General features: G+C 39.1%; 1 protein-coding gene across 1 annotated transcript in view; it reads left to right on the top strand.

Annotated features, from left to right (window-relative positions):
* The first annotated feature begins 812 nt into the window (after nt 1-812).
* The window catches only part of LRP5 (LDL receptor related protein 5), a 116,439-nt gene continuing 102,910 nt past the window's right edge, over nt 813-14,341 (top strand). The window contains exon 1 of the mRNA XM_014054430.2: nt 813-966. Within this exon, the coding sequence (XP_013909905.2) occupies nt 876-966 (91 nt within the window). The 5' untranslated portion in view covers nt 813-875. The remainder of the gene's footprint in view (nt 967-14,341) is intronic.

Here is a 14,341-nt window from a genome sequence, read left to right as displayed (position 1 = left end):
AAATGCAGCGATGGCCCCAATCACCACCTTCCTGTCTGGCAGCTTCCCAAGATTCAAAACTCCTGCCAGCAGAAGGTAGCCATCGCAACAGCCTTTTGTTCCTCAAGTTCTTACCAACGGCTTAAATACCTAGTTGGTGGGTAGTACTGAGCCCCTACCGGCGACCCAGTGAGGCTCTCCAGCCCGCGAGGGAGGCAGTCAGTCATCTTACTAGCCCGACTAGCCCTGTGGGACGCTACCTACTTTGGGTAATGAAACGTCTGCAAGAAGACAAGCAAGCTCAGAGAGCACCAAGGAGCCCGCTCACCCCCCCCCCCGCAGTCTCCTTAAACTAGGCTCCTCGGAACTGGGTTTCATGGGGTTTGACCCTGTCGAAAGGATTCAGAAATAAAACTTCTAGTAAACGCGTCTGTGAGAGAAACTTGGCTAGCTTAAGGACTGCTCCCCCCCCCTCAAAAAGGGAAGCGGTCCTTGGGCACCTTCGCTTCCCTCCTCCTCCCACGCCCCGGCTGCTCCTCCTTTCTAGGGGAGGCGACTTGTTGAATTTAAAACCTGAAGGGCGAACTTCACACCTGGCGCTCTTTCCTCAAGCAGGCGCGCCGGGACAGGGGCATCGGGGGGGGGGGGTGTCCCACGCCGGGAAAGAGGCGGAGCGCCCCGTTGGCTTCCGTTTCGCTCCTCCTCGGCTTGGATTTGCAGCGGGAGGCTCCCATTCTCTCTTTCCCAGAGCGACGGCACCGACGCCGACGAGGAGGAGGAGGAGGAGGAGGAGGAGGCTCCGGGGAGCGCCCGCCTCCTTCGCTGCCGAGCGCGGTGCACACGGGGCATGGAGCCTGCCTGAGCCAGTCCGCGGGCAGCTGCTGCTGCAGCACAACATGGAGGCGGCAGCGCCGCCGCCGCCGCCGCTTTTGGTCCTGTTCCTAATCGCCGCCTCGCTACTTCGGTGTAACTTGGGGTCTGTCGCGGGTAGGTATCTGGGGCTGCTGCTCGCCTTTCCCGCCCCCTTGCCGGCTGTTCCGATCCCGCGCTTCGGGGAGAGGGAGCCCTTTTGTTGTGGAGATGGAAAAGTTCTTTGCAACTCGGGGAATGGGAGCGGAGGAGGAGGCGTGCGTGTGTGGGGGCCCCGCGAGGGCGAGCCAAGTGGGCGGCAGGGGAAGCGCCGGGGCTGGGACCGTGCGTTGCGGCGGGAAGAGGGGCGCAAGGCTGCGGGTGGGGTGGCTATAGCCCTGGCGAGTAAAAGCTTCGGCCGCCTTCTCTAGGAGAGACGGTGCAAGGGGGAAGGACGGCCGTACTGCATGTCAGCCTAGGAGAGGAGACCGACCGACCCGTTCCCGATCGGGCAGAGGGGGAAAAAGAAGGAAGCTCCTTGGTTAGGTCTCCTCCAAAGTGCAAGTTCTGAACTAAAAGTGGAGGGCGTTTCCGTGCCTCGGTCAACGTAGCATTTCGGGGCGCCTGCCTCCCTCCCCCCCCAGGAAAGGATTCCCTCGGCCTTTTTGCGTCATGGGGCTCCCGAGCTCAGCCTGTGCCTCGAGAGCCAGACAAAAGTTTTACTTTCCTAGCGCTTTGCGGCCCTGGGCCGCGGAGATTTCCCAGGAGTTCGAAGGAGCGGGTGTCGGGTGTCGATCCCGGGCTGAATCAAAACTTTTTGGCATCGGCTTTGGCGGAGGGGGTTGGGAAAAGAGCAGATCTAATTTCCTTTTATTTTAATAGTTGTAACCGGGGCGGGGGGATCGGGAGAGAAGCGGGGGGAGAGAGAAGAGAGACTTGCCTGACTTGTGAAACGTAACACTTGGCAAAACAGACTTCTGGGAAGAGTTTTGTCTGTCTGGGGGTTTACCCAGACAAAACTACAGTGAACATTTGTTCCCTTCCTTGACTAGAGGGAGTGATCAGACAATCACGTACATTTCCATATGCCGTTGGGATAAAATTTGAATAAAATTCATTTTATTCATATTTTAAGAAGGAGTTTCTGACTTGATTTTGCTGAAATGTGCTTGGCTAGTATGTGGCCCGATCTGTTAGATCATTAATCTTGGATGTATAAATAAAGAGTCCTCCCACCTTAATACGCTTCTCTGTGTGTGTTCTTATTATGAACATTTGCCTTGATGCAAGAGGCACAGGAAGATTTGAGGAAAGAAGCCAGAACGGTGTGTTTCCTTATGGGATCTTCTACATCAATAAGGATATGGGGGGCTTTTCTTCTTTATTTTGTAGCTGGTATTCCATGTGCTGAGAAATCATACATTTTGTTTTGTATTCCATTTTGTTTATAAAGTCTCTTGTGTTCTTGTAGCAATCCCCAGCACTACCACAAAAGGAGTGTTATGATATTATAGTTTGTCACATAGTCAGCCAGATGTTTAGATTGGATTTGGCATTCTTATCCACCTTTCGAGATGTACTCAAGGACCTGGAATAGGGAGATGTTGTTCCGCTTTGTTAAAAGTTTTTATTATCTGTTAACAACAATTTGAAGTAACAGCTACCAGCTCTATATCTAATGCTGGCCTTTATAAGCATCAAATCCTTCTCAAGAACCTACGCTATTGTGATGTATCAACAGATCAAACAGTGTGACCTTTTGCAATTCATGGGTGGAATTTTTTTCAATGTGCAGATATTCTAAGTACTATCCAAGATTTTTTTGGTATGGCATCCTGTGTGTCAATAACCATTAGGACTATCACAGCCATAATTTGATACCATAATTTTTCAATCTTGATTTTTAAATCTTGAGCTTTGTGATATTCTCCAATTCTTTGTCTTCTATTCTGCTATCTCCTCTTATTGCCACATCAGTTATCCACATTTTCTTTTCAACTGCAGTTAAATCTGGTGTGGTTATGACCCAAGACTTTATCAGTTTGTGTTCAGAAATCCCACAATATTTTAATGTGCTTGTTCTTGAGCACCGATGTTTTTTTACAGATGTTCTTCTAGTGAATAATTAGAATGACTGCGTTACATTGTTTTTATTCAGTTTGTGCAATCTTCTTGCAGGAGCTTGAGTATATGATCTACTGTTTTTCTTTGCACCATCTGTACTTTTAATAATTTGTCCCCCTCCCCAATGCTGGCCTTGATTGCATTAGTTTAAATAGCTTGCTCTCAAGCAACCAAAATCAAGCCTTCACTTTCTTTTTTAAAAAATGTTTCAGTTGTAAGCCATTGCCAGCTTTTATCTTTATCCTCTTTCCCCTTGCTCTTTTATAGAAATAGATTGTGTCTGTGTGTAAGTCGCCCAACTCTAGTAAATTCTGACAATTATACAGTAATTCAGAGGCTGCTACAAAAAGAGAATTAACTGTCTTTTTTGCTTCTCAGTTGTACTATTACTTGCAGGAAAAAAATATTTTTATACATAAGAACCTCTCAAATAGCCTAGTGTTTGTCTTCAGTTTAGCAGTCCTCAGCAAACTGAAGTTTTGACATACTAATGAATGTTAATTGTTGTAATTTTTCAATTAGTTGGAGAAATATACTTGTGGCTAATAATGCAGTCTCTTAGAGAAGTTATTACTGGGATTCCCCCTTTTCTTGAAATCATCTTTACTTTCCAGAATTGCTATTTAATAGGGGAGCTTTAACCAGTTTTCCCAAAGGCAATTGTGTTTTGTTTGGGGATGTGACTTGTTTTAGATATACAATAACGTATGTGTGCAGCTTTAATTGTAAATAAAATAAATCAATAAATCAATCAATTTTCCAGTAGAGTTTTACGTTAATTGATCCATCAGTTTGTTCCAGTGTTAAGGAAAAGGTGGTTATTATGGTTTTTAAAATGTTCCTAGGAGAGAATCATAGTTAGGCCAATGAGTCCATCTCCTTTAGTCAGTACAGAACTCCAAGTGAAAATATCCCAAAGGGATGGTTGTTTAGCCTCTGATTGAATGTGTTCAGTGAAGAACCAGCTCATCACCTCTCTGGGAGACTAGTTTCTCTGTCAGAATCTGCTTTTCTTAAAACTTAAACTTAACAATTATTTAAATCTTAAAATTTTTGAGGTGTAATGTTATTTAACCTAAAGGATTATTTCTCATCTTTATGGTGTCATAGTTACATCAAAATAAGCCCAAATGGGCATTGTTCTCTGACACCTAATTTAAATGTTTTATTTATTAAAAGTGGACCCTGCACTTGGGAAAAACACAGGAAGGAAAAAAAAATCTATTATAAAAACAAAGGGTGTAACTGCTTTGTATTGCTACATGGGCCAAAGTCATTTTGGCTTGCATCAATGTTCCAGTAGGGGTGTATAGTTTCTATATTTGGTAACGATTCAGTTAATGTATATTTTGACCAATCAAAGAAGGAATTTCCTTGACATAAAAATGCTTGTACATAAAATATGCACTAAATGCAGCCAAGTAGAGAAATTAATCTTGTCTTTTAAGTAAGAAAATGTTAGTCCCAGCTATTTGTTTTAGTTAAACAATATATAGTTAGTATATATTTTTTCTTTTTTTTCTGTAGTGTTTAGCATAAGAACTTTACAATCCTAAAAAACTCATTTTCATCTTTAGTTACAGCGTACTAAAGCATACTCAGCGTTTTGTTTGGATATTGGGCAGCATGTCAGAAAAATATTACTGTTTTTCCCAATTTAATTGTACTTCTTTATCAAACATTTGATTTACAGCAACAGTTCAATTAGTGACAGTTCAAAATTAAAAGAGCACTTAAAAAATGACTTATGACTATTTTTCACATGATGACATGATCAACATTCAGATGCTTCACAACCGTCTCATATTTAAGGCTATTATGATGTCCTGGGGTTATGCGATCACCTTTTGTGACCTTCTGACAAGCAAAATAAATGGGGAAGCCTGATTCACTTAACAACTGTGGCAAGAATGGCAAGAAAGGCTGTTAAATGGGACAATTCACTTAACCATCTCGCTTAACAACAGAAATGTGGGCTCAATTGTGGTCATAAGTCTAGGACTACCTGTATTAGCAGTATCCACTTAAAGAAAAATAGTTGGTAAACATCTATATTTCTCTTAAAGTAAACCTATTCCAGTGATTAAACTTTCATACAGGATTTTGAATAATTGTCCTGATTAGTAATATCTAATAGTTTTCTGTTTTATAGAGTAATTTAAATCAAGGCTGTAATATTTTTTAAATAGCCAAGAAAACATCTCAATTATAAAAGTTTGAATCTGCTTTTGTTTTTCTTTATATTGTACATTTAATATACACATACACACACACACACACACACACACACACACACACACACACACACTATCTAATGGTTTTAAATAGAACCTTGATACTTTGGAAGATGCTCAATCAGCCGGCGTTGAAACTGCGTTTTCTTTCAGAAATGATTTTTCACTGACTGTCCTTCCTCTTGTGGTCTTCCATTGATTCTCACCATCTAGATCAGGGGTGTCAAACTCATACCATATCATCACAATGGCATCACATGATGTACACCCCCCCCCCCCGCTAAACCAAGTGTGGCCATGCTTAACACATCCAGTCTATGGGCCGGGAGTTTGACTTGATCTAGATAGATAAATATTTGGAACTTCAGGAGAAGGAGATATGAGAAAAATCTGGGGTTCTACAGCTTGGAACCTCTGCTGGATATGTCAGTAAAATGATGCATATTGGTATAAAGTTGATAATACTAAATGATGTGTGCTATTTCAGGACTCAATTGCCATATGACTGCTTAGTTTAAAAAATTATCATGAGAATAAGGGTTTGCTAGTCTTAACAGGTATGTATTGCTTCCATTATGGAGTTGGTATGCATCACAATACCAGTTGTTGGAGAATATAAGTAGAAGGCACTGCTGTACTTAATGCATTATTTGTAAGTTTCCTGCAGGCATTTATTGATTTGCGTGGGAAAGGAATGCTAAACTAAATAGGCTTTTGATCTGAACACATATTCTTAACCAAATCTCCTAATCTTATACAGAATAATAGAGTTGAAAGGGACCCTGGAGGTCATCTAGTCTAGTCCCTGCTCAAGCAGGAGACCTTGGCCTATACCATTTCTGAAAAGTGGATGCCTGTCTCTTCTTGAAAGCCTCCAATGATGTTTTGGAGATCAGGGGGAAAAAAGTTTGAAAGTAAAGAAAGGGTGTGCAAGTCTTACAGCTGGATTCCTGACGCTAAACCATAATCTGAAGATGTTTTGTAAAACAGTGCTGAGCAGATTTATATATTATGAATCAATTGAAATTTAAACAAGTATCTCTTTGTGGGTAATTGAATGTGACTCAAATGTCACTCAATTTAATCCATTTAATTCATGCATATTTTTAAATGCAGCTCATGTAAGGCAACCAATGCGTGGATGATGCTCAGTTTTTTGTCTGTCTCTGATGATGCCTTGAAACCCTTTTTCTTGGGTACTTGAAACTGATTTTAAAATGATAGGTAAAAATAAGCTTAGAAACAGCGTTAGCAATAAGACCAAGTGCCTTTTCAATGATGTATCATCTATAATTTTTACAATGAGAATTGCCATTGTTACAAAATGTGATCACGTGATATCCCATTTTATGACTGCATTACTTAGTGATGGAAATTCTGGTCCCAGTTACTGCAGTTAAGTAAGGATTACCTTTACTTAGTTTGTTCCTGAAGAAAGAAACTGCATTTCTGAATATGTTGATTGTTAATAGATTAAGACAGTGTAAGTACTAATTACCTTGTGTCTAAAGCCTAGAAAGGATAGACTGGGAAAGTTGTGGTTTAATGTAATTGAGTTTCTCAAAAGAGAGAATTTATGCCTTTAAAAAGAGGATAATTTTTGCATTAGCTTCATTTAAGGCATGAATCTTCAATCTGATTCTGAAAAATACCTTGAAGCTCTCACTGATTGTGCCCTTGGGCTTTTCTTGGATCCCATTCCCATCACAAGAAACAGGATGTTGTCAGCCATGATAGTAATAGGGAACTCCTGGTAATAAAATATTTATTGACTATTCAGAAAAATGTGGAATTCCCCTTAAAAGTCAGAACTCATGGTTTGATGTACACAAACGTCACATTTGGGAGGTGAATTTAATTTGCTTTCCTGTTCTTAATTTAATTGGGTATGTTTGCGTAACACAGAAAACATAAACAATGAATAATGACCCACAGTGGCTAAGACCAAAGCAAACAAATCACTTTATCTTGTTGTTTAAAACCATCATCATGCTTTTTGTTTACCATGTTGCATGAACTATTTCTAGCATGTTCTGTGAACAAAGCTAAATATGAGATCACCGAGAATGTTTTAATGTCTAATTGACTCCTTTTCTGGATAATAAATAGTGGCTAATAATAGGTTCAATGTAGGCATTTTTACTTGTGATCCATCATTGTATAAAACAAATGATGATTTGTTGAAATCTATATGTGAATCTATAGCAAAATCAGTTGAAGTTTTTTTTTCTAGTCTGTGTCAGTGAAGGAAAACTAAATGCTATGCTGCTTACTAACCATTTCCCCACCCCACCCCCATTCAGTTGTATGTGATTCCTCAAAACTGCAAGGACAAGTCCCTGCAGTTTTCTTGGCAAGGTTTTTCAAAAGTGTGGTTTTCCATTATCTCCGTCCTAGGGCTGAGAGAGACTGACTGGCTTAAGGTCACCCAACTGGCTTTGTGCCCAAGGCAGGACTAGAACTCACAATGTCTCGATTTCTAGCCTTAAATCAATCCTCTAAACTGGTTCATATACTAACCAATTGATTTTTAAATCATCTGACAATTTCCTGAACTTTATTCTTTTAACAGTATTACTTTGTAGCAAAACATATGCTGCATATGAAGCATTTTACAGATATAAAATTTCAAATTTTGTCTGGCATGTTAGTGAAATGCAACACTCATGCGAAAGAAAATAAAGTATATACACACAAGTTGATTTCAGTTTTTAAATGTCTTGTATTAATGTGAATGCTTAGTCAGTGATGTGTTTGTATTATGTGCATATGTATTTTAATTTGCTCACTCTCCCTCCTTTTTCGTTTACACCTGGGCTGTCAAACTCGTGGCCCGTGGGCCGGATGCATCACGTGCTGGCCATGCCTATGCCTAGTTTAGTGAAGGGGGGAAAGTCCCGATACATCACATGATGTTGCTGTGACGACATGAGTTTGACACCCCTGCTTTACACCATGCATCTGGCTGTCTAGGTATAAAATAAAACACTCAGCTCCTGCTTTCTAAAGTTATATGTACTACATGTGAATCACAAGTTCAGAGATGTATTTGAAGATTATTGATACCTTAGCTCCGGGGTGGCGAACCTATGGCACACGTGCCAGACGTGGCACACAGCGCCCTCTCTGTAGGCATGCGAGCCGTCACCCCAGCTCTGCTGTGCATGTGTATGCGCCTCCTGCCAGCAAGCTGGACTTTGGGTCTCTGCTGTGCATGCACAGGGGGTGGGGCACCTGCAGGAGGGCCATGCATGCATTGCATTTTGGGGTTTCGGGCATGCTTTGGGCACTCAGTCTGGAAAAGGTTAGCCATCACTGCTTTGGCTTATGAAGACAAGGACTTGAATGTTATTAATTCTTGTCTGTTTCTTTTGCTTTGAAAAGTACATGGTTGGAAAAAATTAAAGTTCAGAAATAGACTTCATAAATCAGCTGAGCTGGCTAATATATAAATTTGATCATAGTTCAGAATTATGAGTATGAGCCAAAATTTTATTTGAGCTTCCATTGTTCTTATACATAGGCAGACTATCTGAAGTAATTTATGAAAGCAAGCATCTTTATTGTTTAAATTTGGTTTATTCTCACCAATGTTACACAACTGATGTTAATGTAGAACTTGAATAAAACTGCTTTTAGTCTGAAGTGGAAGCCTTTGGTGTGCATGGAGAATGCTAGACATGATCATGTAACCTAAAAACCATGTTATCTATATGCAAGAATTGTGAAAAGAAGTGTGTCTTGGCATTATCCATAAACCACACCTTTGAGAAGACAATAACATGTGGCTCAGCTGAAATAACACATTTATCTCTATATAGGATCCCTACAGAGTCACACATACAAAAAATAGTTTTCAGCTGGTGCAGATGCCACTTTCAGTGCAATCACCATTTCATATACTCTCATACAAATATTAAAACGTAATTTGTGCTGAGTTCCTATATAAATTTGAGCAATGTATGCAAATAAGGTATATTCTGAACGAAGATTCTTATTAAGGCAGGCAACTTTATGCCCTTCATATGGTCCGGACTTTAGCTCCTATTAACATCAGTCAGCGTAGCCAACAAACAGCAAGGCATTGAAAAAATTCTAATAAAATCTGGAAGATACCCTATGCATAGACTGGCATTCTCCCTAAAATATTGTAACTAATTCCTTTAGAGTTACAAATACTTGTTCCTGTCTACTTATAAAACATGAAAAGTCCTTCAGCAGCTGTAGCTGTGACTAATTGAAAACTTTTGATTATCACAATTGGGAATTACTGGGCTTCTACAAGTAGTTTTGGTTTAGGTGTTGCCCGCAATAGTTCCTAAATCTCATCTAAATATTTCTGATGAATTGTTAACTGAAATGCAGCAGAAACCAAATATAACATTGAATACATGCAGAATAATTATGGTGACTATATTTGGTTCCCCACGCAACTGTTTTTGTCCTGGCCCAACTCACTTTTTGGAGTAAAATGCCCAATGTGCTGTTCATTTATGGTGTGTTTGAAAGAATTGTACTGGTTCAGCATGAAATAACTGCACTGTTCTCTCAAAATTTACATTTTTTTTCTTTTGATTTGTAAAAATAAAAGGCATGTTAAAATTAATTGCTCATTCAGCTTCAACTAGCTTTACATACCTGTGCTTCTATATTGTATGAAAACCTGTTTACATTTAAGTCACTTCACCTGACATTAAAAGGAGAGAAGAAAACAAATGTATAAGTAATTCTGTATTAGGTGAATCTCTCATAGTTCCGGTGTATTTGAATTTTGCTGTATCAAACTTGGTTCCACCACAAAATCGCGGAGGACAAAATTGCGCTCGACGAAAGCGCGCATTTGACGTCATCACAGCGCGACGAAAACATCGCGCTGTGATCGAAAAATGTAAAAATAAAGCGAAAACCTTACCCTAACCCCCCCAAACCTAACCCTAACCCTAAACCTAAACCTAACCCTTAACCTAACCCTAAATCTAACCCTAAACGTAACCCTTAACCTAACGCTAAACGTAACCCTAACGCTCTAAACCTAACCCTAACCCTTAACCTAACCCTAAACCTAACCCTTACCTTTATGTGAATCGGCTTGCTTTAATTTTATTTTTATTTCAATTTTTAATTTTTTTCGTCGCGCTGTGATGACGTCAAATGCACGCTTTCGTCGAGCGCGATTTTGTCCTCCGCGTTTTTGACGGGTCATGTCAAACTTAACTTTAGATCTAATTAAATGTAACTTGAAGAAATATTATAGTATTTGAACAAATAAGTTTTAAGGGAGTTTTGAGCACTGCTTTGCCACATTGCATGGATATTGAAAAATGAGGGATTTGGTGAACAGAGTAAATATGGGGTTTAGCATCTAAACACATGTTGAGATTTAGGGAAATGAGACCATTTTCCTATATGATTTGTGGTTCTTTTCTCAGTATCCTTGTGATGGTATGCAAACATTGTTTCATGAATAGTGGGAACTTGTGAATACAAGTCAGTGTCTTTCGGTATTTAAAGGTTTGCTGGGCTTAAATGGCATGAGTTATATTGAACAACAGCCATATCTGGGTGTTATTATTTAAGTCTGTCTTTTCATCCTTTGACAGTCAGCCCAGGAGTTGCTGAATGGTTGATCTCATAGGAGTGGTAACACTCCAGTTGTTAATGTATATTTCGGGTTTTAATATCTTAAAACTTGCATAAAGTACATGGCAAATTTGGATATTGCCCAATGTTTGATTTAAGCATATTTTTAATTTAATATTTCAGTGATTAATGCACCAGTGTGTAAGTTAATAAGATGGTACATTTAGATTGAATGCTTAAAGCAGAGACACTTGTTAGTGGTGAGACTGCAACTCTCTTGTGCTATTTGTTTAACAAAGAAAAAGAAAAAAGAAAGCCTACTGTATGGGCAGATATATAACACAGATTAGTAATAAGAATGTATAAAACCCCTCAACAATTAAAAGTATTCAAGGAAGGCCACTGCAGTTTCCAGTCCTTTCCAAAGCTCGTAATATTTGGAAGAATACTATTTTTTTCTCTCTCTCTCACTATTGATGCTGAGCAAGTTATTTCAGTCTGGAAGGGGTAACTACTATATGCTGATCAGTCTCACAATCCTTCTAGAGCAGGAGTGTCAAACTCGCAGGGTCACATTGTTGTCACGTGATCTATCATGACTCCCCCCCCCCATTTCACTAAAATAGGGATGGGCATGGTCAAGGCATGATGCATCTGACCCGTGGGCCGTGAGTTTGACACTTCTGATCTAGAAGTTGCTTCTCCAGCTGCACTTTCTGGAATGATCATATGACCATGTAGTGCATGACAAGCACTGACTCATTTTCTCTCCCCCCCCCCATGTCTTAGTGTGCCCTTAAAGTTAGATAAATGCTGGTATTCATACATAACCTTTTTGACCATAAACCTGGTGACCTTTTGAGAGTTGTATGCAACGAGATTTCATTTTAATATATGCTGATTACTGTACATTCAGAATGGCAATAAAGTTATTCTATTCCATTCCATTCCCCATTTCAAGCAGTCAATAATTGCATGAATTGTATGAAAGCTGTCGGGAAAATCTGTTGTGCTCGATCCACCCACTTTCGCCTTTACATTGATAGAGGAAATATCTGAAATAAAAACAATGTTTAGTTTATAAAAAATATAAATATAAAATGTAATTGTAAATATAATTAAAAAAATAAAAAACAATTTCATTAGATAGTCATATTATTTCACAGTATTGGGAATCTTCTCTAGTCCCATGGAGTGTTATAAACATGTTTAGCCATATGCAGTCTCACATGATCTTTGTTTCTTCAGAGTTAGAACAAGTATTCTTGTCTCCTATCCGCTAATAATGACAGCATGCTTGTCATACTTTTCATACAACTGTAAATGTAACGTCTGAATTTTGACAATGCAGTCATAGAGTCGTTAGAGGGAGGAGCTTGGGCTGTGTTTGGAATTAGAACTGGCTAAAAGCATTGTCTTATTTCACCTGTCCTGCCACTCCCAGGAGAATCCGAAAGCTCATGTTCATAAGTGCAGCACTTCCTCAATCAAAGTTCAAATACATGTAAAAAAAAATCCAGTGAGGAAGGAGAACTGATTCCAGTGCAATCACATTTGATTCTTTTTTTCTACCTTATAATGGCACTGCAGCAGCCTTCCTCAGCTGGAGTGCTTTCTAATCTCCAGTTGAGTAGGACAACACAATTTGGAGGATTTGAGATTAAAGCGTAATGCAGATATGAATGGGTCGGTGCATAAATAAACACTCAGGGTTTCCTGCATGTGTCAAACTTGTGCATGAGGAAGTCTCGGTCTATCCCATAGTTTTTAAAACAATGTCTTTCAGTCTGCTGTGAGCCTGATGGTGGTTATGGTGCTGGGGAGTGGTTATAATTCTTTTAATTAAAATAACCACATAGGCAAACCTAAGAACAAACCTGTTAAGCAGCATTAGTAGATATGAGAAGGCTGCAGACACCTTAAACAGTCCTGGAACTATCTCCTGTTTCCTTAAATGACAAACACCTGAACAGCCTGTTTTGAAGCTGGAGTGGGGGAGCTTGGACAATTCAGCAAAGAAATCATTTTGTAGTGGTTTAAAAATAGAGGTTTTCAACCTGGTTTCATTGGCAGTTTTTGCAAAACCATAATGTAAATAAACAAAGACTTATTTTAAGGAAATAAGTAATTCTAAACTATGATTTGCTATTGGCCCAGTCATTTCAGCTGCAATTTAGCATGCTTTCAAATAAAAAAGCATAGGTTATTGTGGGTTTCTGGATAATTCTTATCCACAACCAAGTCTCTAATCAATTTACAGCAGTTAAAGCGAAGAGTATTAAAAAGAAAAGAAAACAAACCAGGAACTGGCCAATCAAGTCATGAATAGTTTACTACTTGCAATATTATTGGCTTCAATAATATTCACCATTGGTTTCAACCATGACTTAAGAATGCAACCTGCGTCTTAAGAGCATTTAGAAAGGGCAGGCTTGGATTTCCCCCCACCATTCTGTCAGCTCTGCTGAAAGACTAATAATATATAATTGCTATTATTAATACATAATATATAGTTTGCATATAAGCCTTGTAAGAGGTTTTAGGTGAATGTAATTAGCATAAAGCAAGGGAAACTTTTTGCTAGGGTTCTGTTCTCCTAAAACCTTATAAATTTACATAAAGTCATAGAAAAACAAGATTGCAGGATATACTGTGAAATGTTGTAACCCAGGTGCATTGACAAATGTGCTCATAAATTTTTAGAGCCTTCCTTCTTTTTAAGCACTGTTATTCAGACATGCTTTCTCCCTCATGTCATATTTTATGTATTGTACAAGGAAACCATTTTTAAAATTTATTTTATTTTTCACATTTCTGAATCTTCAATCTCCCTCAAAGAGGGACTCTTTTTCTTAATTTTCTCCTTCTTTTCTCCAGCTGGATTTCTAATACAAGTGGTTATCATGTCAAAGAGGCAAAATGCTTCATGACTCTACAGATTTTATTAGCATTTTCATTATGTTACACATAGTAGATTTGCTTGGGTTAAAGAGTCATTTTTGAGCTGAGGAGCCTTACCGGCTTCAGCACAATGTAGTTAGTTCAAATTTGATTCAAGTGTTAGAGGTCCTTTTCCTCTTCATTCTGAGCAAGGGGTTTGGACAAAATGGTGATGGCTGTTTTGATCCCCATAACAACGGTTGTAATGGTATAGGAGTAAGCAAGCAAGGGAAATCTGTACTCCATTCAGTGGCTTGTGCAAATTCTAAAGGCCAAATCCAATGCAGCATGAATTTATCTTTATGTGTAGTATGCAAGATGCTCAAAGGTGTAAAATCTGGTTTGTCAAGATTCAATTTCTTTATAGTGATGAAACAGTTGCTAATGAGTCTGTTATGGCAAGGTGAATAATTTCTAGGAGCATAGGAAGATTGAGGCTATAAAAATGTTCATTGTTTTTTTCCCCACTAGTATTTTTACAGAGGAAAGTGGATTACAGTGAGTTTTGCATTTTTTTTGTCATTCCTTTTTCCTATCTGGGAGCTTCGAATTAAAAAGAAAACCAATCTAAGGGATGTGCTGGTTGTCTAGATCTTTGCTTTGTCCTCCAAATTCACTTATTGTTAAACAATCTG

Source organism: Thamnophis sirtalis, unplaced genomic scaffold (assembly GCF_051295495.1).
Source record: "Thamnophis sirtalis isolate CommonGarterSnake01/CBP01778 unplaced genomic scaffold, rThaSir2_p1.2 scaffold_1, whole genome shotgun sequence".
Lineage (NCBI taxonomy): Eukaryota > Metazoa > Chordata > Lepidosauria > Squamata > Natricidae > Thamnophis > Thamnophis sirtalis.
The sequence above is the reverse complement of the archived record's forward strand: the minus strand, read 5'-3'. Positions and strand labels throughout refer to the sequence as shown.